The sequence below is a fragment of the Macrotis lagotis genome, chromosome X, assembly GCF_037893015.1.
Source record: "Macrotis lagotis isolate mMagLag1 chromosome X, bilby.v1.9.chrom.fasta, whole genome shotgun sequence".
In the NCBI taxonomy this organism is placed as follows: domain Eukaryota; kingdom Metazoa; phylum Chordata; class Mammalia; order Peramelemorphia; family Peramelidae; genus Macrotis; species Macrotis lagotis.
The window spans coordinates 190,192,154-190,218,795 of record NC_133666.1 but is presented as its reverse complement, the minus strand read 5'-3'; the positions used below and the strand labels follow the sequence as shown (position 1 = coordinate 190,218,795).

Genomic DNA, 26,642 nt, shown 5'->3' with positions numbered 1-26,642 from the left:
AATGAAGCTAGAGGAAAAGGTGGAACTCACACTTACTTTTATGTTCACAGTCCTGTGTATAAATTGTAACAGTGTTCCAAAAAAAGCATATAAAAAAGTTTCACTGATGTTACCAATGAATAATTTTCTAGGTAAAATTGGATTAATAAAAAGCTTAAAAAATTATAAAAAACAAAGTCCCCCCCGCCAAAGAAACAAATCCTAATGACATGGACACCATTATATTTTGGCTAAATTCTGTTGCAGCCAAGATGACTGCCCAGTGAGTGAGGTGATTAATTACTGAACCAAGAGACTTGCAAGAGGGTTAAAAAATGCATCTTATTCACCTTTGTCTCCCCAGAGCCCCTAGCAAGTAGTATGTGTCCTACCTGTGATATTTGGATGAATTTATTGAATTAATGTCAGTCTATTTCCTCTTATGTAATTTTTAATTCCTTGATGATGATCCCAGCTTCAGTCAATTCAATTCAGTTCACCATCAACAAATATTTAAGTACTGATTTTGTGTGTGTGTGTGTGTGTGTGTGTGTGTGTGTAAGCCACTGTGCTAGGGGCTAAGGGAAATACAAAGTTAAATAAGATACTGTCTTTGGTCTCATAAAGCTTGGAGTTCGGGAAGGAACTTTTGTTGCTTCTTTTCCAAACCCTCTTTGTTCCTGCCCCACTTACAGGGGGTCTCACCTGCTGAATTTCCCTAAGTTCACTGATTTTGATTAATCCTTTTGGGGTTCTCTTTTACAAAAATACTGGAATGGTTTGCCATTGCCTTCTCCAGCTCATTTTACAGATGAGGAAACTGAGGCAAGCAGGGTTAATTGACTTGCCCAGGGTTCCACAGCTAGTCTTGAGGTTGGATTTGAACTCAGAGTCTACTCTATCCTCTGAGCCACCTAGCTACCTAAGCTTATGTATATCTCCCTCCCAACCTTAAAACCATGCTTTCTGGACATAATACTATCTGTCTCTCAGGACCTGCTCTACCTGATCATCACGTCATAATTCATCTACCAAGTATGGTAGAACAGAAAAAAGCATCAGATTGGAACTCAAACATGTTCCAGGTTCTGCCTGAGTCCTTCCAGATTCTGTTATGTTTCATCTCAGAGTCATTTCTGGATAATACTAGCTGCCCTCCTCTTATCCCAAAATGAGTGATCACTTGGGAAACATTTTTTTAAAAGAATCATCATAGTTTCACTGTCAGGACAAAAGTCAAAATGACTGGTGATGGTCCTTTGGATGACCTTGACATCTTCTGTCTGACCAAGCCCTAAGTTATCTACAGAACCTACTTCAGTGACCTTCATGGCTATTGGAACAAATTGTTCTACCTGCCCATTCAACTGGGGGATGTCCCCATGTACAGCTTATATCTCCCCTCATTCAATTTCAAATGATTAAGTTCAGCCCAGTGTTTAATCCAGTTCAGTAATGATCTGCTAACATGGGGATGCAGCTGGAGGAAAACAGTTTAAGAATAGCAAAACTGAAGTAGCTGAAAAATGTAGAGATTATAACTAGTAAGGTTAGATCCCATGTATTGCTGAGGGAATGCTGGCAGGTGTCTGAGATATCAAGCCCTACTTTCACCACGGGTAAGCAAGGTGCTTAATTTAGTTGAGTCTCAGTTTCCTCATGTGCAAAATTATAATAATAATAATAATAATAATAACACTACCAACCACAGTGAGGAAAGTCAGTTGGTTTATAGAGCAACATCATGTCATTATTAGCTCTGAGTGCTTGCTACATGAATGATTTTCTACTCCTGAAATGACCAACTTCATTATAAAAACATAGAAACCTGATTTCTAGTCTCAACTAGACTGCTTCCTGGATGACCAGATGCACTTTATAAATATCATTTCATTCAATCCTCACAACCCTAAGAGGTAGGTGCTATTATTAATCCCTGTTTTATAGTTGAAGAAACAGAGGTTAAGTGACTTGCCTAAGGTCATACAGCTAGCAAGTCTCTGAAGCCAGATTTCACCTCAAGTCTTCCCGACTCCTCATCTCTAAAATGCCTTCCTCCGCCAAATCTAATGACCTTTCTCTTACTTTCTGTGGCTCAGACTCTCTGTCTCTTGTGTTTAAAACATTTAATTCAGTCATTCTTTAGGTAACACCTCAGATATTCACATACACCCCACACCTCCCTGTTCAGTTATGCATTCATGTTCTCAGCTACCTGTTCACTCCCTTACTTCTGCTTCACTTTAATTACCAACCTTTCTGGTGGGGTGAAACAGGTTTCCATGTTAATAGTTGCCTAAGTGAATTTTGTAGTTAATAATTACTTTGTATGGCAAGACTTGGCTTGAGATGACCATCAGTGATCTTTGCTTTGGTCAGGCTGTCCCTCAATAATCACACATTAGCTGTGGCTAGTCTTTAATTTAGTCACTGCCTGAAGAATGGAAAGAAGAAAACGTTCTAATTCAGACCTGGATTGTTTTTCCTTCCTCTATGGGGAGTACCAGGATATTACAAGCAAACCTGACTCAAGTGCAACTTAAACCCAGACAGTTCTGTCTACTCAGAGAGTACAAGAACCAACTTCTGCAGTTGATCATATAATTCTTGTCTTAGAAAGGGACACAGGAGAGTGATAAATGAGTTTTACTCAAGCCTACCCTGGTGTAGTAGATAGAGTGCCAAGCCTAAGGCATGAAGGCTCATCTTTGGAAGCTCATCTTAAGACATTAAGACATTAAGAGTTGTGTGACCCTGGGCAAGTCACTTTACCCCATTTGCCTCAGTTTCTTTATCTGTACAATGAGCTGGAGAAGAAAATGGCAAATCACTCCAGGATCTTTGCCAAGAAAACCCCAAATGGGGACATGAAGAGTCAGACATGACTGAAACAATTGAACATCAGTCCTACCTGAAAGGAAACAACCTTCACTGTTGAAAGCATTTTATAAAAAAGATTTTCTTTCTATAAGGCTTTCTGGTGAGAGGCAGCACATCATAGCAAGAGAGAGTACTGATGTCAAAATTAGGATGATCTAGGTTCAAGTCTTCCCTCTGACATTTCCTGATCACATGATCCTGGACAAGTTACTTAATCATTCAGTATGACAGGAACAATTCAAGAATATAAGAGCAAGTGCTGTTCTGTAGTGAAAGAGCTTTCCTGTTTCAATGAATTTCAATGAAATTCCACGTCTAGACAAAAATTCAAAAGACTTTCTGGCAAGGATACAGCCTAATTGAGGAATAAAATTTAAATTACTCCAAAAGCACTGAATCTGGCAGGAATTAGAAAATCCACTCAACTAGCATTTATTAAATGGCTATTAGGTGCTAGGCTCTGAAGATACAGAGAAAAATTAAATAGTCTTTGCCCTCAAAGAGTACCCATTCTATGAAGGAGACAACATTTACACTTGTAAATAAATACAGAATAAAACAGTTACTTTGAAGAGTGAGTGGGGTTTAATAAAAAAAATTAAACATAAAAAAAGAGTAAGTGGGAAGACTCTGGGCATCAGGAAGGGCTTCTTGCAGAATGAATGAATAAAAAGGCATTTATTAAATTTTTATATTTTTTTCAATTACATGTAAAAACAATTTTAACTTTCATTTTTAAAAATGTTGAATTCTAAATTCTATTCCCTTCCTCTGCCCTTCACCCTCCTTGAGAAGACAAGCAATTTGATATAGAAAAAGCATTCATTATTATTAACACTAATAACTAATATTGGCACTGTGCCAATATTTACACATATTATATCATATGATCCTCACAGCTATTTTAAGGGATAGGTAATATTATTATCTCCATTTTACAAATTATGACACTAAGACAAACAGAGGTTAAGGGACTTGTCATACAGGCTAGTATAAATGTCCAAGGCCAGCTTTAAAGTCACATCTTCTTGACTCCGAGCCTAGTATGATATCCATTAGCTGTCTATTAAGTACTATGTCACAAATATAAAAAAAACAAAGTCCAGTAGATCATACTGGAGAAATGATACATAAGAAGGGCATAGCAAGCTATAAGGTCACTAGAAAGACCTGAAAGTCCTGACTTCAGTGGTGAGGGTAGATGGCAAGACCAGGAGTCCTTAGAGTGCTTTAGCAGATGATATGACCTGGAGAACATTTGGATACAGTGGCACCATAGATGATAACACCTAGTGGTTCTCCATTTAATGGAAGGATAGTAGTGGATGACTCTCAGCTCATCCAAGTGATAATGGAGAATCATATCTGTTCTACAGATAGGGAAAGCAAGGAAACTAAAGGAATCCAGCCCACAAACTGAGAAGCAGAGAATGGATCTGAGGGACCTGGCTTCCCTCCCACACAACTGAAAATGGGGCAGAGAGTCAGAGTTCAGTTAAGAGTGAGGAAGGAGGAATTGGCATAAAAGTTGGAGGTTAAGGATACCCAATGGGTGGCTTCCATCAGGGGAGAGTCCCTGTTCCCCTAGGAGTTCTTTCTATCCTGATTCTCTAATGATCAGTGAGGTCAAGGGAGATGACCAAGGAAAAGGGCAACCATTCTTCTTTCCCATCATGACTCTCCTGGAGTAGGTGGAAGGAGGTTTTGGAGTTGACCTTTGAGAGACACTAAGAATGAAAAGAGGCAGAGATGAAAAGAGAGCACATTACAGCCTCAACCCCTCTCTGCAGTCTAAATGTTGTAACTGAACATTGATAAATACAATGGCACCACTCTAGCCAAAAGACAAAGAATGTTGGCACCAATGTTGGGCATTTCTAAAGGATGACTACAGTGCATATTTTGGAAGAGATGTGACTGGGCTAACTCCACAGAACCCTACAGCCCATTGACTTAAGCATCAGCATCTTCAGAATAAGGGAGATGATTATCCTAACCACATCTGGAATTCTGAGTTTAGTGCCGAGTACTGTATTTTAAGAAATAGAGTTGACGATGTAGAGTAGTACATTCAGAATTAAGCCCTTCTGAATAGATGACCATGACTCCTCTGCTTTGCTGAGAAAAATCAAAAGCCAATTATAAGAACCCTTATGACCTCTAGTCTATGTCTCAAAATCCTTCTGTATCTTTACTTATCCTTTCTATTTGTACTTCTTTATATTCCCTTCTCTTTGCCAGTCTCTTCACCTGTTCCCTCATCACTATCCCCTCCTGTCTCTTATAGGAGTTTGATCTGTGATTCTTTATCTCTCTCTCTCTTTTTCTTTTTCTCTTTCTGTCTCTCTGTTTTTCTGTCTTTCTCCCCTTCCGTTTTTCTCTTTGTCTGTCTTTCACTGTCTCTGTCTTTCTGTCTCTGTCTGTTTCTCTGTCTGTCTCTCTCTCACTCTCTTCCTCCCTTCTTCAGCCCTCCCCTATCTATGAACTCCTCCCTGCTTGTAAATGTGCCAAAATAATCCCATCCTTAAAAAAACCAAACCTGATCCTGATCCTGTCATCTCATAAATTCATTATCCTATTTCTATCCTTATTTCCACTCCACATTCCTTCCTAGAAAAGAATGAATGCATCCCATTAATTTCTTAATCAACATCTAGATTCAAATCCTACTCCAGACACTAGCTGTGACCCAGGACAAGTCACTTAACCTCTTTAGATTCAATTTCCTTATCTGGTTGCATTGATGACCCCCGAGGTCCCTCCCAGTCCTAAATCTGTGATCCCATGATCCCTCCCAGTCTGTCTTTCAACCTATTGCTCTGCTTGTAGAGATCTCATAGGTGGTTTTTCTCAGTCTGCATTCTATTTACTCTCTCTGCAGTTTTTGACAGCATTTACCATCTATCTTCCTGAATACTCTCTGCTTTGGCTTCCAATTCACTACTATTCCCTAGTTCTTCTTGGACTTCTGGAACTGCTCCTTAATTGAGACAATTTTAAGAGAAAATGGCAGATCTGCATTAGGAAAAGAAATGTCTATAAGAGCCTCTTCAGCATGAAGGACACATAACAACTATAGTCTTACAAAATCCTAAGACTGGAATAACAAAACACATGATGCATAGCTCTGAGTTATTATCACCATCATAATTTATCATCATTAATATATAAGATTATTGAATAAATGCTAATTATCTTTGGTTGTATTTGTGTTTTCTTGTATTTTACAATTAAGTATTATGATTGTCTATCACTATACAAGTCATTCTGTATGTTTTCCTTCTTCCCTTCCCCTCCTCATAATCCTTCATGCATTTTTGGTCCTTACAGGTAGAAGAAAAGAAAGTCCCTGAAAAAAGTCTTCAGTTCCCACTTCTGCCTTTGCCTGTTCCTGATCAACTAAAATGCAACATTCTAAAAGCCCAGATAGAAACAGCTTCCAAAGCAAGTGCCCAGGTATGTGGCTGTTGTAAAATCATTTATATTCTATTATGTGCTTTTGGGAAGTGTGGATTGTCTAGGAACTCATTTTTTTAAGGTTTTATTTATTTTGAGTTTTACAATTTTTCCCCTAATCTTACTTCCCTCTCCCATCCCCCCTGAAAACAACTTGTCAGTCTTTATATTGTTTCCATGTTGTACATTGATCCAAATTGAGTGTGATGAGAGAGAAATCATATCCTTAAGGAAGAAACATAAAGTATAAGAGATAGCAAGATCAGAAAATAAAATATCAGTTTTTTCCCCTAAATTAAAGTTAATAGTCCTTGGTCTTTGTTCAGACTCCACAATTCTTTCTCAGGATACAGCCGGTATTCTCCATTGCAGACAGCCCAGAATTGTCCCTGGTTGTTGCACTGATGGAATGAGCAAGTACATCAAGGTTGCTCATCACCCCCATGTTGCTGTTAGGGTGTACAATGTTTTTCTGGTTCTGTTCATCTCAGTCAGCATCAGTTCATGCAAATCCCTCCAGGCTTCCCTGAATTCCCATCCCTCCTGCTTTCTAATAGAACAATAGTGAGAAACTCATTTTTTAAAAACCTGTAATTTTTCTAGGATTTCACTCAGAAAATCATTCAATTGACAAATATTTGCTAAACACCAAAGACATGAAAATAAACACACTATGCTAAGCAGTGGGGCAAGTATAGTGATAAATATTATGTGTCCCTCTCCTTAACAAGGCTGAACATGTATAGGGGAAAAGACAAATATAATATATTATAAATTAGAATATTATAAATGCATAAAAGAAGAAAAGAGAGACAGGGGATCAGAGATCAAAGTCAATTACAGCTATTGGGATCCCAGAAAACTTCATAGCATACAGAAGTCTTCAACCGAAGGGCATAAAGGATGGGAAGGATTTTTAAAAATGGATATGAGGGAAGGAAGAAGGATAAAGAATTCCAGACATAGGACATAGTTAAAACAAAGGCACAGGCATGTGAAAAGCCTCTGAGGTCAACAGTCCAGTTTGGTGATAGCTTAGAGTACATGAAAGAGAGCTACTGAGCTAAGACTGGTAAAGTAGGTTAAGAGGCAAATTATGTAGGACCTTGCATACCACACTAAGTAGTTTGAATTTTATTTAGTGGGCAATGGGGAAAATATTTAATGATCATATTATCCTTCTGTACCTTGAGACTATATCTAAACTACCCAGGGTGCAGTAGAGATTGAACAATAAGCCACTTAGTAATGTAACATAATTAATCATCTTTAAATAGAAGTCAGAAAATTCAGACCAGCCAAATAAAATAAATTCACATCAAGAACATGTAATAAAAGAAAATAAGACCATTATTCTGCATTCTTGAATATCCTTTAACTCTAATATTCTTGAAAATTTGAAAGATAATATTTCCTTTGAGTAAGTACTGAATCTTTACCCATTCAGCATAGATAGAGTTTAAATGTCTTTTCTTTCTCTAAAGGGGATGTATGCTTTAAAGAGTGTGAGAAATGCATTGTAAAAGTAATTGGTTTGCAAAAGTATAGGGAACTGCTATTCTTTGTTCATTGGGCCTTTTCAACTACAAAGCAATAACAGCTGACAGTAATGATATGATAGTTTTATTCTTTTGCTGTCATTTTTTCTTCTTGCCTCACTTTGGGGCAGTTATCAGGACCTAAGTAAGCTGGGGAACAATGCTGTCCCCAAATGAATAATCTCTTTCAGAAATGCTTTAGAAACTTCCTTAATATTTGTGCTATTCATGAAACTATCCTTTGTTTTCTATGTGACTTACTACCTTCTTTTCTGATAATTTTGGTGTTCAGTCATTTCCAACTTTCCATGACCCCACTTTGGGGTTTTCTTGGCAGAGACACTGGAGTGGTTTGCCATTTCTTTCTCCAGTTCATTTTGCAGATGAGGAAACTAAGGCAAAATGGGTTAAGTGACTTGCCATGGATCAGGTTCCAAGTCCAGTGCTCTACTCATTTCACCATCTAGTTGCCCCATTGCATCATCTAGTTGCTCCATTCTGTTGATACTTTTTCTGATTGATACATTTTAAAGATTTTTTTTAAGTTTTTATTTATTTAAGGCAATGGGGTTAAGTGACTTGCCCAAGGCACACAACTAGGCAATTATTAGGATTCTGAGGTCGAATTTGAACTCAGGTCCTACTGTTCTATCCACTGTACCACCTAGCTGCCCCTGATTGATATGTTTTTTTGCCCCAATTGATATTTTTTTTTGTTTTGGGGTTTTGTTTTGTTTTTAAATTTTTGCAAGGCAGATGGGGTTAAGTAGCTTGCTCAAGGCCACACAGCTAGGTAATTATTAAGTGTCTGAGGCTGGATTTGAGCTCAGGTACTCCTGACTCCAAAGCCGGTGCTCTATCCACTGCGTCACCTAGCCCCGCCCCCCCGCCCCCCCCCATTGACATGTTTTATAACTCTTATTGCATTTTGGAACATATAAGACATCTTGTGAATACCTATTGGGTGATTTTAGTATGCTTCAGTCCATTTTCCTTTATAGTTCTTGACTACAATTGTGATATTCTCTGGAGATGTTGATAGTTCTTTTTTTTAAATTTATTTTTTTATTCTCATTTTGTACAAATGTTTTTTTTACATTAATAAAATATACTTGTTTACAAGTAAACAAAATACCCCTCCCCCATGAATATAAATAGACTTGCTTGGGCAAAAAAGTAAAGGCGAGAGAAAAAAATTAAAATAAAAAAAATAATAGTAATAATTGTAGGTATGGCCTGGTGGCGCAATGGACGAAGCATCAGCTCTGGAGGCAGGAGCACCCGAGTCCATATCCAGCCTCGTAAACCCAATAATCACCCAGCCATGTGACATGCAAGCCACCAGATCCCCACTGCCCTGTAAAAACCAAAAAGAAGAATTAAAAAAGACCCAAAATAAAATAAAATAGTAATAATAGTAGGGGTGGCAGACAGAGCATTGGCCCATGAGCCAGGAGCACCTGGGTCCAAATCCGGCCCCAGACACCCAAAGATCACCCTGCTATGTGGCCCCAGGCAAGCCACCCAGCCCCACTTGCCCTGCACCCTCCCCCAAATAATAATAACAAAAAATGTGCTTCAGTCTTTGTTCCAACACCATCAACTCTGTCGTGGGTGGATCATATTCTTTATGATAAGTCCATCACAAAAGTTACTTCCATATTTTTCCAACATTGCCATTGCTGATCGCAACTCCCTCCTTTCTTATTTCTCCTCTACCATGTACTATATTTTCCTCTCTCCTTTCACTCTGACTCTGCTGTAGGGTCGCTGAGTGGTGCAGCAGACAGATCCCTGGTCCTGGGGCCAAGAAGCCCTGAGCTCCCATACCACCCCTTAGGCCCACCATCCACCTGGCCCTATGGTCCTGGGCAGGCCATCCAATCCCAGCCCCTTGCAAGAAGTAAAAAAGAAAAATGTGTTATATCTGACCACTGTCCCCCCATGGTCCATCCTCTCCTCCTTTATTCACATCCCCACCCCTTCCCCCTGCTCCCCCCTCCTTCTTACTCCAGTTGTCTATATCCCATTGAATATATTTGCTGTTTCCTCTCCTAGCCATCTCTGATGAGAGCAAAGGTTCCCTCATTCCCCCTTGCCTCCCCCCTTCCATATCATTGCAATAGCTCATTGTAATAAAAAAAATCTTATTATGTGAAATATCTTGAACTATTCCCCCTCTCCTTTTTCTTTCTCCCATTCCATTTCCTGTTTTTTCTATTGACTCCATTTTTACACCATATTTTATCTTCGAATTCAGCTTTCTCCTGTGCTTCAACTATAAAAGCTCCCTCTACCTGCTCTATTAACTGAGATGGTTCATATGAATATTATCAGTATCATTTTTCTATACATGCAGTTCATCCTCATTAAGTCCCTCATATTTCCCCCCTCTCCTCCAATCTCCATGCTTCACCTGAGTCCTGTATCTGAAGATCAAACCTTCTGTTCAGCTCTGGCCATTCCAAAAGGAACCTTTGAAATTCCCCTGGTTCATTGAAAGTCCATCTTTTTCCCCTGGAAGAAGACATTCAGCCTTGCTGGGTAGTTCATTCTTGGCTGCATTCTAAGCTCTTTTGCCTTCTGGTATATCATATTCCAAGCCCTACGAGCTTCCAATGTAGCTGCTGCTAAGTCCTGTGTGATCCTGACTGCAGCTCCACGATATTTGAACTGTGTCCTTTTGGCTGCTTGTAATATTTTCTCTTTGACTTGGGAGTTCTGGAACTTGGCTATAATATTCCTGGGGGTTGGTTTCTTGGGATCTCTTTCTCAGGGGGATCGGTGGATTCTCTCCATTTCTATTTTGCCCTTTGCTTCTAGAATATCAGGGCAATTTTTCTGTAGTAATTCTTTGAAAATGATGTCAAGGCTCTTTTCCTGATCATGACTTTCAGGTATTCCAATAATTTTCAAATTATCTTTCCTAAGTCTGTTTTCCATATCAGTTGTTTTTTCAATGAGATACTTCACATTTTCTTCTAATTTTTCATTTTTTTTTGGTTTTGAAGTATTGATTCCTGATTTCTGGTAAATTCATCAATCTCCCTGAATTCTATTCTTTGTCTGAAGGATTTGTTCTCCTCAGAGAGTTTTCTTATCTCTTTTTCCATCTGGCCAATTTTGCTTTTTTAAAGCATTCTTCTCCTCAATAACTTTTTGAACTGTTTTATCCATTTGACCTAAGCTGTTTTTTAGCATGCTGTTTTCTTCAGCATTTTTTTGGATTTCCTTGACTAAGCTGCTGACTTCATTTTCATGTTTTTCCTACATCTCTCTCCTTTCTTTTCCCAGTTTTTCTTCCAACTCCCTCATTTGATTTTCAAAGTCTTTTTTGAGCTCTATCATAGCCTGAGCCCAATTTCTGTTTTTCTTGGAGTCTTTAGATGCAGGAGCTTATGCTTCCTCATCTTCAGACTGAGTATTTTGATCCTTCTTGGGCTCATTTGCAAAATATTTCTCAATAGTCTTCCTCTTGTTTCTTTGCTTGTTCATTTTCCCAGCCTAAGCCTGTTTTTTGGGGGTGCTTCCTGAGCTTTTGGGACACTCCCACAAGGGTCTCAGTGTGTGAGGTTCTGTCCTCCTTCCTGGTCTGTGAATGAACATAAGCACCCCCCTCTGCCATGGGGCGAGGTGGGGGGGCCCTGTTGTTCTATGGGGGGGCCTAGACTGGGATCAGGATCTGAATGTGGTCAGAGCCCTGAGTCCTGTTCCAGGGGCAGAGGACAGAGCTCTGCAGTCTCTCTCTCTCTTCACTCACCTCCCTCAGCTCAATGGGCTCATGCCCTGGGGGCTCCTGCTTACGGTTCCGCCTGCTTCTGTTTCCAGATCTGGGCTGAGGAAAGACCACCTGCTGGCTGTGTGCCCTGAGGGCTGGGCTCTGGCAGAGGTCCACCTCTGTTCCCCCACTTTGTGCCCGGTGCTTCCCGGGGTGCAGCTCAGGAGGCTCCCCCCGAAGCTCAGCGGCTCTCAGCACCCTGGGGCTGCCTCTGGGCGGCTGAAGTTCTTTTGCTCTGGCGGGCCACCCCTCCAACTCCGGGGAGCAGAGCCTTTCTTCTCTTTTCCAGGTTACCTTGAGTAAGAGAACTGCCTCACTGGGTCCCTTTGTGGGTTCTGTCTCTCGAAAGTTTAGTTAGAGTCCTTAGCTGATGAATTTTATCAGAGAGCTCCTAAGACTGGATCCCTTATTGTCGCCATCTTGGCTCCGCCCCCCGATAGTTCTTCATGTAACAATAATGCAAGGAACTTGTCATCTGCTCCTGATATGCTGCTACAATATTAATGGGAAATTCAGAATGTCCTAGAGTCTTCAAAGCTCACAGGATTCTTCCCTGACCAAAAGTTGTGGGAAGGGAGGAGACTGAAGTACTCTGCTCCTCCCCTACAAGAGATGCCTTCTCAAGGGCTTGACTCCTATAGCTACCATCACTAAGCTGTCAATTGCCAATTAGCATGCTGGTTTTATATATGTCCAAAAGCATGACCAAATATTTTTAACCAAAATGATGATATATCCTATTCTAGTCTCTTTTTCATGCAGTGATTTCCAAGAATTTCTATATTAATCAGGACTTTTCTCAATTAGATTTCATACAAAATAAAACTGTCATAAAATAGGTATCAGGATATTAGTCTCTTTCAATAGAGCAGGGGTGAATGGGTGATTGACTTAGTAGATCCCTAACCTTAAACTAAAATTTCAGAACCATGGCAAGGGAATTGTTATTCAATAAAAATTATTGTAAGAATAGAACAGCAGTGTTATGAATTAAAGTCAATTATCCCACAATAAAGTACAATAAATTCCATTGACTTTAGGTACTTAGGAGCTAAATATTTTTAAAACATATTAAAAATTAGAAGAAAGGGGGCGGCTAGGTGGCGCAGTGGATAAAGCACCGGCCCTGGAGTCAGAAGTACCTGGGTTCAAATCTGATCTCAGACACTTAATAATTGCCTAGCTATGTGGCCTTGGGCAAGCCACTCAACCCCATTTGCCATGAAAAAAACTAAAAAAAAAATTAGAAGAAAGGAGAATAATATACTTGATTGATCAAAGCTGGAATGAGCATAATTTTTTTCTATTGACAAAAGTAAAAAAGTAGGAAGCAAAACCAATTTAAGTGTATAAAAATGGTTTTTTTTTGCATAATCAAAAGCAATTCATCCATCCAGAATAAAGAGTTAAGAAGAAAATGAAAAAAACTTTATGATAAAAATATCTGATAAAATTCTAGAATAAAATCTACAGAAAATTGACTCATTTATGTAAGTCCATTTCCCAATTGAATCATAAAAAAGATTTGTATATAGAATTTTATGCTCAAAAGAAGAAACACAAATTGTCAACAACTATCTGAAAATTGTTCAGACTTCATTACAAAAGCAACACAAATTAAAATGCCTTTAAGGAACCCATTAAGTTGGCAAAGATAATTTAAAAAAAGATAAAATTCAATTTTACCTCCCCTGTGGAGTAATAGGCACACTGTTATACTGTTGCTGGAGTCATGAATTGGTGTAATATTTCTAAAAAACATTATGCCAATATGTAATCAGACTCACAGAAACTCAAAGTTGCAAAGGACTCATGTGTATATCTAATCTATTCCATACCAGAGCATGAATAATCCCTATAAACTAAGCAACACATGGTTGGTCATCCAGCCTTTATTTGAAAACTAAGAGTTACAAAACAGATTATCCCCATTTCTAAGACTAGATTCTCAAATTATAAAAAGCAAAAAATGATCCATCTATACTAATATGTTCGTAGATACTTTATTTATATTAGCAAAAACTAGAAGCAAGTCCTGCCCAGTGATTGGAGAGAAGGCCAAACAAATGAGGGTCTAACAATACAAAGGAGTATTATTATTTCCTAAGACATGTTTTGGGGGCAGCTAGGTTGCTCAGTGGATAGAGCACCAGCCCTGGAGTCAGGAGTACCTGAGTTCAAATCCGGCCTCAGACACTTAATAATTACCTAGCTGTGTGGCCTTGGGCAAGCCACTTAACCCCATTGCCTTGCAAAAAAACCCCAAACAAACAAACAAACAAAAAAACTAAGACATGGTTTGAGAGACAGCATGGTATAGAAGATAGATATCTTAGAGCTAGGAGGATTCTGCTCCTGACAAATATATTGATTAAATGATCCTGACTAAATTCTTAATTTCCAAGAGCCTCAGGTAACTTTTAAGACTTTACATTGCACCATTGTATTGCTAAGAATAGCCAAGACATTCACAGTTGATAATTGTACAATATTGCTATTACCATGTACAATATTTTTCTGTTTCTACTCACTTCACTTTCCATCAGTTCATGTAAATCTTTTGGTTTTTTTTCCCCTAAAATCAGCCAGCTCAACATTTCTTATAAAGGCTTTAATTTGCAGGAGAGATGTGGGTCTGCTTTGGTGCAAAGAGTTTTGTTGGTGTTGATTAAATCACAGATTTAGATTAGAAAAAATAAAAGAAATAAAGAATGAAGAAATCAAAATCAGAACAACATACACAATGACAACTATGTGAAATAATTGTAATAAAATACAAAGAAGAAAAAAATCATAAAAGCACATAGAAACATTTTGTTCAAATTAATATACATTTGTTATATATTGTCACTTCAGCTTGTGTATGGTGATCATATCTATTAGAAATAATATTTGTAAGGTATCTCAAACAGCCATTTTGAGGATAGTTTCCTAATCAAGAGATCCTCCTTTATTAACTGGGTACCCTCATTTTGATATAAGAAGTCTAGAACTTGTGTGATCTCCTGAAGATACATCTAAAAAAGTCTAGAAATTATCTTCTCTGACAGGGTATACTTTAGAGATACAAATCAAGAACAAAATGATTGCAAAATAGAAAGGGCAAACAAATTAATAATACTTTTTATGATGCTATAGCATAATAGCTAATACCATATAATTTCAAGGACTTTCAGGTCCTTGAGTTAAGGTACTATAAATCAGAAAGATAAAACAGCCTTTGTCTTGACTAGTCATATAAAATTAATAAATCCAATATTGTATATACAAACATTTGCACAAAGGTTGTTTTGTCTAAGAACTGACAACTTTTTTAAGTGTACAGGCCTACTGTATTTTACCTCAGTCTTTTGCCCTAATTTAAATTATCCATAAAATTTGAGACCCTCCCTGTACTTTGCTTTCATAATATGCAGAAAAAAAGACATCATAAAAGTACATGGAAGCAAACAGGACATTTTAGATACATTGTTAAAATTAATGTATACATATATACATAATATAAACAAATTGTAAATAATTCAGGAGGCAGCTAAATGGTACAGTGGATAGAGCACTGGACTTGGAATCAGGAAGATTCACCTTCATGAGTTCAAATGCAGCCTCAGATATTTTATTAGTGTGACCCTGGACAAGTCACTTAAACACTTGCCTCAGTTTCTTCATATGTAAAATAAACTGAAGAAGGAAATGACAAACGACTCCAGTGTTTTTGCCAAGAAACCCCCCAAAATGGGGTCATAAAATCAGACAAGATTGAAACAACAGCAAAATAATTCAGAATTTTTTTATGTACAATATTTTATTGTATTTGTTCAAATTGCTTTTGACCATGGTAAGTTTAGAATTTTAAAAGTTAACAAAAAAAAATTATCCACATCTAATACATTCTCAAGAACTTAGCACTTCCCACATAATCAGTAGTCAATAAATGCTTGTTGAATTGAGTTGAATTCTATTGAAAACTAAAAGATACAAACAGTCCCCTGGGATTCCAAAGCCCTTTATACAATCAGATGTTTTCTGGCACATATTAAGTGACATAGAAATGCTATTTTTGTTATTGTTAAGCACTTTTCTCTAATACAAGGCAGCTGCCTCCTATCATTACATCTCCTTTTCTAGAAATATTTTTACCTTCCCTCTATTAGAAGAATAGAATTTTATTCATATGGTAATTCTCAGTATCAATGACACCTGGAAGGCAAAAGGCAAGGTTTTGAAGATGACTTTCTAAAGTAAACCATGTTTTCATAGTTACACAATTGACTAAGAAGTGTAGAGAATATAAAAGCTTATTATAATTATTACTTTTTGATACAACCCCCCCCAAAAAACCTTATTTGGTTTGAGAGAATAATATGCAGTCTTAAAGTTGTACTCCATTAACAATTGTTTTTTCTTTATTTGTTAAGAAAATACAGGCTCACTTGATGGCTAGAGCTCATTCAGTTTGAATCTCTGTCCATATGGTTCTGCTAAGAGAAGGGTAATTTCCTCATGGGTACATACTAACTGGTCACCTTAAACCTGCCAGAATGGTCAGACGGAGACCATTTCCTGCAAGTAGGGGACCATTGTCTTTTCTCCTTCAATCTTAGAATTCTCTGACACATAAGTATCCTGAGCTTATCTGGTAGGTTTATCACCATTTTACATCCCCACTAGTGGAAACCAAAAAAAAAAAAAAAAAGAAAGAAAGAAAAAAAGAAACATAGTCAAATCCCCTGTTAGGAAAACATCATAGAACTTTTTCATTGATTTTTAATTCTCAGTGTTGTGTATGTTTTCATGAAAGAGAGAGAGATACAGATTTTCTGAAGCTATTCACCATTGTTAGATAGTATGTTCCAAGGAGAATCTAAATGGAAGAAGGATTCCCTATTGATGGTGAGGTCCTCCAAAAGTTCTATTGTATGAATGGCATTGTGCTGATTCCATTAAGCTCTATGGAAGGTCTATAAAGAGATCTATAGCTACTCAAAGTATATTGACCTAAACATTCATAAGAGAGAAAACCAGTAAATGGAGAAAGTCAATTACCTAGATAAGCATCCCATTTAAGTATTTCATCAGTTCATTATCTTGGACAGTGAGCATAAATAAGCAAAGAAACATGACATGAGTAAAAACAAGAAAGTATATATAAGAGAATATATATCAAACAATATAGAGTGAATGAGTTCTCCCATTGAGAGTGAGGTAACTGCTCAAGACTGAGACAGAGGTAAAGGAAAGGAGGGGAGAAAAGGAGAGGAGAGGAAGGATAGGAAAGAAGAGGAGTCCCATATCTCACCCAAAGCTGAAGACAGGGACATGATGGAATCTTCCAGCTCCTCTCATGACAACTTCTTTCCAAAGTGATATTTTCTCTTCAGCAACCTGAAATGAGATTGACATCACTCATCTTTTCTCTTGAGACAACAGAGGTCCAACAAATAACAAGAGACTGAGACTGAAGAGAATAAAAAGCCTAGAGGTCTCTCTTCTCCTGCTCTAAACTCAAGAACTATGTGGGCCTGTGAGCCACGTTTGACATCTCTGCATCAGGCAGTTCTTTAAGACTTTCAATTGCCAAACAGATTCTGGATTGGTAAAAGTTTCCACACTAGCAAATTCTCCTACTAATGAAATCACAGGTCTGGTCCAAAAAAATGCTTTGAAGCAGAACTTTGGATTGCTACTTGAGAATTGGGAAAGGGAATGACTCATCAACCTATGAACATAGAGAAGTGGATAGATCCATGACCAAGGTCAGAAAGCAGTGAGGGTTCGTGTAGCCTCCTTGAACCAGAACTAAGTCCAAGGTAGAAAATGAAACTTGTTGTGAGATGCAATGTGTCACAATCTTTGAAACTCGAAATAAAAAGGTTTTTTTTTTTCCTGTGCACTGGGGAAAGAACTTCATGTGGAACTCAGAGATGGAAGCGATCCAAGAAAACATTGGGTCCCAGATTTAGAACTAGAAGGTGACCTAAACCACTTCTCATCTTACAACTCAGGCTTGGAGTCAAAAATACATGAGTTTATATATCTTGTCTCAGACATTTACTAGCTGTGTGACTCTCAGTACATCTCATGTGTATAATGAGGAAGTTGGATTCAATGGTCTTGAAGGTTCCCCCAACTCTAAAAAAATCCATGAACCTATGAACTAAAGATCCTAGATGTTGTGTCTTGCCCAAGGTCACATAGGAATCTAGTCCAACCCATACCTGAGTAGGAATCATTCTAAAAAATTTCATTCCTATGGAATTCCTCAGAGGCCAGATCGCTTGTTCTTTCCTAAAGGCCTTAACACTAACAGTAACACAAGTTGACTCCGAAGCATTTAGATGTAATAGAGAATCATAGAATACAAGCACTGAAAGGAATCTTAGAAATCATTTTAAGCCCTCTCATTTTATAAAAGAATAAATTGCAAGTCGGGGAAGCTGTCCAGATTTTCAGTTTGAAGGCAGTTGGTCTGCCTGCTCCTGGTTAAAGAGTTCCAGAAAGTCCTGATACTCAGTGGGGTTCTCTTCTATCTTTTCCTTCGGAGAGATGAGGATGGAGCAAGAAAAACTTCTGTGCCTTCTGTTTTTGTTCAGAGTTCTCATTTGGGGAACCTAGTGACTGACCTGATCTATATTAAGAATTGCAGTTGTGTTAACCATGGTTCCCTCAATACCATTTCAGTTCCATCCATGTCTACTTCCCCCAGAGTTCCTTTCCCCTTTAACCTCTACCTGCCATTTTAGGGTCCTAGTCTCATATCAGGACATATCTTTTGTAGGGCAGCTTCCACTGGACCCATGCTTTCAGACCTGGCCTTTATATCCGAGAAGCAAATTTATTTTCTGACCAAATACTCTGAAATACTCAAATTGATAAATCAATATTTGAGCCATTCCCTTTTATTCTAGGTAGGAAATCAGGTGCCTAATCATGTAAAATCTCGGGGCCTGTATTTCCTCATTTGTAAGATGAAGGCAATGAAGAAATTAGATTCAATGATTTGCCGGTTCCTTCCAGATCAGAATTTATGACTTTATATCTTTCTACCATTTCCATTCCACTTCTTAACAGATGTTATTCCTCAAAAATGGAAATCCCTACCTCATTCTCCATCAATCTTTCAGTGTGGGGAGAAAGCATCTTCTCATATCCCTTCTTTGGCATCCTCTTTGGCAACTCACTAAAGGCACTGCTGGACTCCTTGGTGCAACCCCCTCTTGCCAAAGACACAATAAAAGGATAGGAGAGAAGTCTTTGTAAAGACACAATAACATCAACAAACTCTTTGGATACCGAAAAACTGCATATTTATTGCAACATTCATTTTCAATTCTTTTGCAATTTTTTTCATTTGCATGAGAAATAACTCTTTCATTATCCCTCCCCCCCCTCAGAGGCAGCGTGATAAAGTATATGGGGCATTGGGATTAGCACCAGGAAGACCTAGATTTAAATTCCACTTCACATATTTACTAGCTGTGTGACTTTAGGCAAGTCATTTAACCTCTCTGTGCCTGTTTCTTTAAAAGTAAAATGAGGGAGTTGGATTCAGACTCAAAGTCTTCCAGGTCTAAATCTACGATACTATGACCTTTGAATGCTTTAGAAACTGCATTGTTCCCTCCTCTCCACCAAAAACATCATTGTTGTACAACATTATATAGCATCCTAAAACACAGCATTGTTTTCATTCTCTGCTTATGTCCTTATCTTACTTTAAGGGAAGGTGATAGTAGGTGATTACAGGTAACTTGGGAAGGGCAGGACTAGGGCTCTGAGCAGTGCTAAAATGGAAAGTCTGGGGAGGTCATAAAATACAGAATGTAGCCTTGAGGAGTTATTATAGGTTATTAACTTTTAAATGGACTCTACTCTCAGACCCTTATTGTCTTGGTATAATAAGCCTGAATTTTACCCTAGATACTTTAAGCTTGATTACTTTCTTACCCTAAGGGTAAGAACTGCTCACATTCACAAATATATTAAGCACCTTCAGTGTGCTATATGCTGTCCTAGACTAGTACAAGGCCTAAGGTACCATCAAAGGCAAAGATATGAACTTTAAATTATCACATTTGTTTTTCTCGATTTTGAAGGGACTTTTATTTCAGGGACTTTTATTTATCTTTTCAATGGTGGAGAGGGAAGTGAGAAGGAAAGAAAAAAAAGATTTTTGTTCATTGCAAAACTTTAAATGACCCCCACAATTCAATTTCTTTGTTTTCTTTTCTCAAAATAACAAAAGTTCACATATTTATGGTATTTTTAAAAAAGCACTTTTCTTACATCCCATAAAAGAGGCAAAGGTTTTATCATCCCCATAAGAAAGCACTACATTTAGAATCAGAAAACTTAGATCCAAATAAGGACTCTGTTTCTTTCTGTCTGCTTGATTTCAGTCAAGTCAAACTCTCTGGATTACAATTTTCTCATCTGTAAAATGATAGAGATATGACCTAGAGCTCCTTAAGCCTTTTGGCCACAATCTGATAAAACCTATGGATCCCTTCTCAAAATAACAATTTCAATGCAAAAAATAAAAGACATAGGATCAAAAGGGAAATTTATCAAGAATGAAATGTGGTTATCAAAATATTTTTTAAAATTATTTCATGAACCCTAAATTAAGAATTCCTAGAGATGATCTTTAAAGTCCTTTCCAGTTCTAAGCCAAAGCAACTCAAACTGAAGAAGATGAGTAGACTTACCCAGTGTCATTCATCTAGTAAATACTTTTTCAAAAAATGTCTTCCTTGGAAATCCATTTGAATAGCCAAAATAAGGGAGCCCCTTAGAATGAATTGCCTTGGGAGATAGTGGGATCTCCATCACTAGAAACTTCAAGCTGAGGCTGGCATACTAGTTTGGGTGGGGGGATATTATAGAGAGGATTTCTATTTCTTCCTAACTCTTGGAATTCTGGGTTTCTGTAATTTCTGGTTAACAACACCACCCATACCAATGGAAGTGCAGATCAGAGAAAAATGATAAAATTTAAATGATTTATCTTACTGCTTTTTTTTTTAGATTTTTTTTTTCAAGGCAATGGGGTTAAGTGGCTTGCTCAAGGCCACATAGCTAGGTAATTATTAAGTGTCTGAGGACGGATTTGAACCCAGGTACTCCTGACTCCAGGGCCAATGCTCTATCTACTGCGCCACCTAGCCACCTCTTATCTTACTGCTTATTGATAGACTTGTAAAATATTGAGAGGAGAAAAGAAGCTAATGGTCCAAGTAAATTTTTTTAACCTACCCTTTGAATTTAGTTTTCTAAGCTAGGAAGGACAGTGTGAAACGGCATTGCCCTGATAGTCACATTGGATTTGATTACAGGATTTTGCATATGGTAGGTGTGTGAGTATAGACAAATCCCTTCCTTTCTCTGGTCCTAAGTATCCTTGTTGGTCTAATGAAGAAGTTCAATTCACTGATTCCCATATGATAGTTCTGTGATAATCTGGCAAAAATAACAAGACATTTATTCTAGCCTTTTACTCTTTCAGGGCTCACAACTGGTTGTCCAGAAAACTCTCTTTACAATATTAAGTTTATAGCTGTAAGAGCCAGAGTTTTCACTCTCTTCCCCTTCTCACATTCAATCAATTGCAAGATCCTTTCCTTTCTACCTCTACATCTACTAGACCCCCTGCACTCTACTTATTTGGCCACCACCTGATTCATGTTCAGTCACCTCTTGCCTGGACTTGTCTTTCCTCCAACCCATCCTCCATACAACTGCCAAAGTAATTTTACTAAAGTGTGGGACCAACCATGTCACTGCCCTTCTCAATAAACTCCACTGGCTTCCTATTACCTCCAGGATCAAATATAGACTCTTCAATTTGGTCTTTAAAGTCATTCATAGACAAGTATCATCTATCTTTTCAGTCTTATTTCATAGTATTCTCTTTCATATATATTCCAGCCAAATTAGCCTTCCTAGTGTTTTTCAGACATTAAATTTCACTCATATCTCTGGGTCTTTGCAGGCTGTCTCCATGCTTAATATGTACCCAACACAATATATACTAGGCACTTAATGATTGCTTTTTTTTAAACATTGCCTTGATATTTATGGTACATTTATGTCAACAATCTTAGCCATTACAATATTCTTGAATGCAGATATTCACATCACTAAAGTTTCTCTTTTCTTTAACAGGTTGTGAAAGAGGAACCAGATTTTGCCAGTGTCAATAAGAAATCCACTCTTCAGGATCCTAATGTAAGGTCTGTTGCTTCATAGTTGAAGGGGCAAGGGGAGAACCTATTAAATGAAGCATTTAGCCTACTGTATAGCCTCAGCATCTGTCTCTAAACAAAATTCTCAGTTGCATTTCTTTTTCAAAAAACTAGTGTATATGCAATAACAGCAATACTGCTTTAAGAACAACTTTGAGCAAATAAGTCATTCTGACTATTATTAATAACCATATATTTATGAAATATATTTTATATATATATATAAAATCTAATGATGGCCATCTCTAGGGTAGAAGGGAAGGGGGAAAGAAATTTACATAATTTTAAAAGGAATAGCAAGTTGTATATAATAACAGTTTTATATGCAATATCTTTTTTATTATACTATGATATGAAAATACTTGTTTTATTCCATAAATTGAAATAAAATAAATATTTTAAAAATCAGTGTGGCAGAAAATTGCAACTATTTGAATTCAAAGGATGTAGGGAAAAACTCTAGGTCAAGTGAAATAAAATGTACTGTTGATCATTAGTATTAAGAGTGGTAGCCATGGTTGACTCTACCATAGGGAATATTATTTTAGCAATTAGCCTTCAGGAAGCTTAATATGATCTGTTAGGTAGGGTCAGTCATTATGACATAGAACAGAAAAATTCCCATAATACTGGCCAGTGCTTAGAGTTGTTCGCTGATTTTCTTTTCCCCCTTTCTTCTTCCTTTTGCAGATTAATTTTCCCTAAGTCCCAATTGTCCTCTAGAGGAATTTAACTTCCAAAGTCATAGAGGTTGAAATGCAATCATAATGAAGCCTTCTATCCTTAGAATATTATGATAGAAAGCAGTCACACACACACACACACACACACAAAATTCAGACAATTCCAGTGGGCTTGAAGAATAGACTCAAATGATCTGATTGGCATTAGCCAATGGCTGTGAAAAGGAAGATTTGCAAGGAAGCTTCTCATTTAGAGATCTCCAGATATCTGGAGTTCCTCTAGAGGCCTCAGACATAAACTGACTAATTGATGGTTGACCAAAAGGAAGATCTGATGGATCTTCAGAAGACATCTGCTTTGAAAATTGTGGGGCCCATTAGGTGGCGTTGTGAATAGCACATCAGTACAGGAGACAGGAAAACCTGAGTTCAAATTTGACACCAGCTGTGTGACCTTGGGCAAATCACTTAACTCCACTTGCTTTTCCAAAAAAAGAAAAAGAAAAAAAAGAAAATGACAGTTATCATCATGGGGTAATTCATATGGAAATAGATTGTCCGTTTTCATGCTGTCCTTTTCATCCATTGGCTATTATCAGTCAGTAAATAAACAGATTTATAATATATAATATAGTGACTAAAGCACTATATTAACAAAGAAAGACAAAAGATAGTCCCTACTCTCAGGAGTTCAGAATCTAATGAGGAAGAAATCATGCAAATAGATATGTACAAACAAGCTATATACAAGAAAAAAACAGATATTATCAACAGAAGGAAAGCACTGCCAGTAAGTAGGACAGAACATGCTGCCTGTAGAAGGTAAGATTTTTAGAAGGAACTTGAAGGAATCCAGGAAAACCATGAGAAAGAGTATTCCAAGCATGGGGGGTGGCCATTAGAATCATCAGTCTCATTTTCTTTGCCCAATTAGCCAGTTCTTCTAAATTTAAAATCAACATATTCTTCACTTGATCCTGAGATTCTTTTTATACATAACTATTTCTTTTCCACCTTGAATTGGTTTCTCTGTTCCTAATTTTCTGGTAGGTCCAGCCCAAGATCACAAAATAGAGAGGAATCTTCCCAAATCCCCTTCTATTCCTTGCTCTAAATCAATCCTCCCTTTTAAGTACTCTCCATCTTCTCCTGACTGACCAAGGTTCTTTCCAGTACAAAGATCATTCTCCTTGGCAAAGAAAATAGACACAAAATAGAGCTGAGAAGGAAACCTTTCTCTATTGTCAATTATCATAGTTCCATTCAAACCATGGGAAGGTTTTCTCCCAATTTTGACCCTCCTTTTTCTCACAATATGACTAAAAATTCGGATTTTTTAATTGGTCTTAGCTTCTCTCCTGAGCCTAAGATTATCCTAAACTTTAACACATCTAACACCCATTTTACAAAATCACATCACACTCTTATTTTCATCCTCTATTTTCTGTACTTGCTTCTGTCTTCTTTGAATTTTCTTTATGTCTATGTTGTTTGGTGAGTTCCCTGTGTGTTCACATTGGTCTCCTCAGAGATAATTTTTTTCCTACTGATTGAAATTGTTTCCCTTTGTGTCTTCAGTTTTGTTTTTGAATGTCTCTCATCTTGTTTACATTTTAGTCCATGAGAGCTTAATGATCTTGTTTCATTTGAATTTTGCTTTCTTGAAGTTTTTGGTATATGTTGCAGTAAGCCTGGATTTCCTTTCCTTTTCTATTATAAACTCTTGATGAGACCTTATCCCCGCACCCAACCAGGTCTCTCATTCATTTCTACTGCAAAGACCAACATGTCCTGTTAGTGAAAATCAGATCTAAGATAGAATCTCCTCTTGTGCTTCCTCTACCCCTTGAAGAATGAAATTACAAAGGTATTTCAAGCAGTTATTATGGGGGGGAGGGGGAGAGAGAGAGAGAGAGAGAGAGAGAGAGAGAGAGAGAGAGAGAGAGAGAGAGAGAGAGAGAGAGTTAGCATGTCTATGGATCATTGAAGTCTTACTAACCCAATCAATATTATATTATGCTTCTAGGCCAGACCATCTGTTTCTCAAACTCTTAATCTATTTCTCTTTATGATCAAGTAATCTATAATATATATTCCAGGGATAAAATCACTATTGTTTCATTTTTCACTCAATAATCTTTGTCATGCTTCTCCATCTATTTCTTGGAATTCCTTACAGAATCATACTTTCTTAATTAACAGTAGCTATCCTACCTCCCCTTTTACCTATCCTATTTCTTTTTTTAATGTATTTTTTTATTTTTCTCCAATTGTATAAACAATTTACAAATTAAAAAAAATTTTGAATTTCAAATTTTCTTTCTACCTCCCCTACCATTGAGAAGGCAAGCAATTTGGTGCTATACATGTACAGTCATGCAAAATATATTTCCAGTTTAGTCATGTTGTGAAAGAAAATGGACAAAAAAAACTAAAAATAATAAAGTAAAGAAAAATTATGTTTCGATCTGCAATCATAATCTTTCGGTTCTTTCTTTGGAGAGAGATATATATAGCATTTTTTTCAACATAATAAGTCCTTCAGAATTGTCTTTATCCTATTTCTTTTGAATAACAGTCATAGTTGTTTTTCAGTTGTTCAGTTGTGCTTGATTCTATGTGATCCCCGTGGATCATACAACCCTTCTATCTTCCCCTCTCTCTAGAAATTTGTCCAGTTTTATGTTCATTGTTTCCATGGCACTAGCTATCCATTTCATCCATTGTTGTCCCTTTTCCCTTTTGCCTTCACTCTTTATTTTTTTTAGGTTTTTTTTTTTTGCAAGGCAATTGGGGTTAAGTGGCTTGCCCAAGGCCACACAGCTAGGTAATTATTAAGTGTCTGAGACCAGATTTGAACCCAGGTACCCTGACTCCAGGGCCAGTGCTTTATCCACTATGCCACCTAGCTGCTCCTTTGCCTTCACTCTTTCTAAATGTCAGGATCTTTTCCAGTGAGTTCCATCTTCTCATTATCTGAGCAAAGTATTAAGCTTTAGCTTCAGTATTTGACCTTTCAATGAATAGTCAGAATTAATTTTTTTAATCATCGATTGATTTGATCTTCTCACTGTCCAAGGGACTCTCAAAGTCTTCTCTAGCTCCATAGTTCAAAAGTTTCAATTCTGCGGAACTCAACTTTAGTTGTAGTACAATTCTCATAGTCATAAAGCCATAGCTTTGACTATATAGACCTTTGTTGGCAAGATAATGTCTGCTTTTTAATATGCTGTTCAGATTTGCAATAGCTTTTCTTCCAAGGAGCAAGCCTCTTTTAATTTCATGGTAGCAGTTGCCATCTGCAGTGATCCTTGAGCTCAAGAATATAAAATCTAATGCTGCTTCCATTACTTCTCCCTCCATTTGCCAGGAAGTGATGGGACCTATTGCCAAGATCTTAGTTATCCTGATGTTAAGCTTTAAGCCAGCTTTTTGCACTCTCCTCTTTCACTTTCATCAAGAAGCTTTTTGATTTCTCTTCACTTTCTAGCTTGAGAGCATTATCATTTGCATATCTGAGACTGTTGAAATTTCCCCAGGTAACAAATTCCAGCCTTTGATTCATCCAGGATGTGCAACTTTGGTACAATCATAGATTATATCCCACCAAGTTTGTAGATACCTATGAGATCAAATTTGTCTCTTTTCTTTATATCTTCCAGTTCCTATTGTTGGTTGCCTTGTCAGTCACACAACAAATATTTATTAAGACTAGGAATATTAAAAAGAAACAATTCCTGCCCTCAAGGAGCTTTTTTTTATTTGTTTTTGCAAGGCAATGGGGTTAAGTGGCTTGCCCAAGGTGGTACAGCTAGGTAATTAAGTGTCTGAGGTTGGATTTGAACTCAGGTACTCCTGACTCCAGGGCTGTTATTCTATCCACTGTGCCACCTAGATGCCCCTCTCAAGGAGTTTCTAATAGGGAAAAGACAATATATAGTTATCCCTCCCTCACTATGATTTTACCCATCCCCGTATTGCCTGTCAGACATAAGAAATTAAATGGACTTTTGGGGAAATTTTGCAGAAGCCACAGATGATATGTGAAAGGCAGCAAACAACACAGAACTCATGACCCAAATTTTAG

At 37.5% G+C, this 26,642-nt stretch overlaps 1 protein-coding gene across 1 annotated transcript in view; it reads left to right on the top strand.

Moving 5' to 3' along the window:
- LOC141498924 (band 4.1-like protein 4B) overlaps window positions 1-26,642 on the top strand; it is a 159,597-nt gene that overhangs the window by 101,086 nt on the left and 31,869 nt on the right. The window contains 2 exon segments of the mRNA XM_074201961.1: window positions 6,190-6,315; window positions 21,793-21,860. Coding sequence (XP_074058062.1) covers window positions 6,190-6,315; window positions 21,793-21,860 — 194 coding nt within the window.